Below are 2,647 nucleotides of genomic sequence, written 5' to 3'. Positions count from 1 at the left end.
AACCTACCATCAGAACCAGTGTGTCCTTGCTTCCTATATCAAAGTTTCGTTGTATTTTCTTCGATGCAAGCATGGTTTAAATATACCCCATTGACATCCTCAAAAACCCCAAGTTGCCATTTGGACGTTGCTCTACGGCAAAAGAGAAATTTGTTTAGCAGTGGCTAGCGACTATCTTCGCAAACCGCAATGTAATGTTAGCTTTACTTTACTTTCGAATAACTCATGTGCTTGCTTTTAATTTTTTATATCTATTTTCTGAAAATAAATAAAATTTTGTCTTTAAATTACAAAAATAAATAAATAAAACAAGAACAAAAAAACGAGTCCTGAAATTAAACCCCTTGCAGTTTTGGGCTTTGTCACGGGCCTCCTCGGCCCAGGGCTAACGACCGGTGGTCCGACTCGGTTCCCCCGTCTTTGCCTCTCCCGAGCCGGAGGAGAAGAGCAGAGGGAGGACAGAGGCTTCCGTCAAGATCCAAACTCCTCCCCCTCCCGGCTGCTCGCTGCTTTAAGACTCCACCGTCCGATCCGGGATCTACCAACCCAGCGCGCCGGAGATCCCACCGGAGCCCGCCGCAGCCTACCTCGCCGCCTCTGTCGCTGAGCCGGTAATCCATCCCCCCCCTGGTTTCCTTCCTCTTGGGATCGTTTGGTTGTTACAATCTGTCGGTCGCTCTGTTTCAGTTCATAGGCTCCGATTACAGGCAGCTCGGCTGCGTCTCCCCGCTTCGTGTGAATCTCAGGAGCGGTTTTATCAACACTTCTCAGGTCGATAGATAGCTAGATTTTATTAGCAGTAAATCACAATTCACAAAGTGCTTGTTTTAGTTGGGCACATGTACAGAAAGAGTTGAGAGTCTATTAAAGTTACTTCGGTGTGAAATGCGTAACACGCAGAGACTTTTACTGCTATGATGCTGAATTGCATTGCGCTCCATTGCTTTATATATACTGTTTAATGTGACAAAATGATTATATACTGATTCGCCCGAATTCTGAGCAAATATTTCTTGGCTTATATCCTAGGTTCTAGCGGGGGCACCGCATTCTATTCCAGATTCTACTTTTGCCTTTCGAAGGACTGGTGATACTGAAGTTCTTGTGATGGCTGCCGCAAACGGACTAGTCCATGCATCTGCCAAGAAGCCCTTGTTCACATTTGGCGTCATTGCTGATGTCCAGTATGCCGATATCCCAGACGGCCGCTCGTTCCTCGGCGTCCCACGCTACTACAGGCACAGCATCAGCGTCCTTCAAAGAGCTGTCAGCACATGGAACAAGCAAGGCAATATCAAGTTCTCGATCAACTTTGGAGACACCATCGACGGGTTCTGCCCAAAGGACAAGTCGCTGTGGGCGGTGCAGAAGGTCATTGACGAGTTTGAGAAGTTCGATGGCCCGACCTACCATATGTTTGGCAACCATTGCCTCTACAACCTTCCTCGGAGCAAGCTGGTGGCATTGTTGAAGATGCCGACGGATTCTGATCGCGCGTATTATGACTTCTCACCATGTCCCGAGTACAGATTTGTTGTTCTGGATGCTTATGATTTCAGCGCACTTGGCTGGCCTCACGATCATCCTGTGACTGCAGCAGCATTGAAGCTCCTCGATGAAAAGAACCCAAACACCGACAAGAACAGCCCTGACGGTCTTTTTGGTGTCGACAGGCGGTTTGTGAAGTTCAATGGTGCAGTTGGCAAGGAGCAGCTGTCCTGGCTCAACGATGTCCTCCAGGATGCATCGGACCGCCGGCAGAACGTCATCCTATGCAGTCATCTCCCAATGGACCCTGGCGCAGTGTACCCAGCAGCTCTTATGTGGAACTATGATGAGGTGATGGCTATCGTTCGACGATACAACTGTGTTAAGGCCTGCTTTGCCGGACACGACCACAAGGGTGGCTACTCAGTGGACTCCCATGGCGTGCACCATCGCACCCTTGAGGCTGCGCTGGAGTGTCCTCCTGGCACCAGTGCATTCGGGCATATCGAAGTTTATCCTGACAAGCTATTGCTTGTAGGCTCTGATGGAATGGCTGATACTGAAATGTGTTTTCGGTCCTCTGATCGAGCTGCGTTGTAGTGTAAAATCCACGTGACTTCATTATTTTGACTTCTGGTGATGCCATTGAGAGAAAACTCATGTGACTTCCTGTTGTCTTGTCTGACGACACTATTACTTGTAAATAACACTGAAAGTGGTGGAATAAATAATGGAACTGTTGTAATGCTCACTTCACCATTTGAAAACTGCTGAAGGGAGCATAGTGTTAGGCTCTATTATTCACGAGTCTGTTGTAAATGTAATAAATGCAATGCTATTTGGGTGTGTAAAGTTCTTGCAAGTGGTTTCAGTCTTTGTACTCCATTATTCCATCAAGGAAGACAATAGTTAGGGTGGGGCGGGTACAATAATTACATACCCACGCCCATGTTGCCCACGGGCACAAAACCTCACCCGTACCCATGCCCATGGGCGCAAACCCTGCCCATACCCAAACCCACCCATATATCCAGTGTAATGTTTGTTTATATTTTAATTATCTTTGAATATATCTTTGGTAGAGATCTTAAAACACACGAATGTAAGAAACATCCTGATATATATGTTCCCGGAGTATGATTGTCTACCTTCGTTGTGA

General features: G+C 47.0%; 1 protein-coding gene across 1 annotated transcript; it reads left to right on the top strand.

Annotated features, from left to right (window-relative positions):
- The first annotated feature begins 429 nt into the window (after positions 1 to 429).
- Positions 430 to 2,239, top strand: LOC123104873 (manganese-dependent ADP-ribose/CDP-alcohol diphosphatase). Its single transcript, XM_044526799.1, has 2 exons — positions 430 to 611; positions 1,030 to 2,239. Exon 2 carries the CDS (start codon positions 1,108 to 1,110, stop codon positions 2,086 to 2,088), a length of 981 nt encoding a protein of 326 aa, XP_044382734.1. The 5' UTR covers positions 430 to 611; positions 1,030 to 1,107; the 3' UTR covers positions 2,089 to 2,239.
- Positions 2,240 to 2,647: the final 408 nt, after the last annotated feature.

This window comes from Triticum aestivum, chromosome 5A, assembly GCF_018294505.1.
Source record: "Triticum aestivum cultivar Chinese Spring chromosome 5A, IWGSC CS RefSeq v2.1, whole genome shotgun sequence".
NCBI lineage: Eukaryota > Viridiplantae > Streptophyta > Magnoliopsida > Poales > Poaceae > Triticum > Triticum aestivum.
The sequence above is the reverse complement of the archived record's forward strand: the minus strand, read 5'-3'. Positions and strand labels throughout refer to the sequence as shown.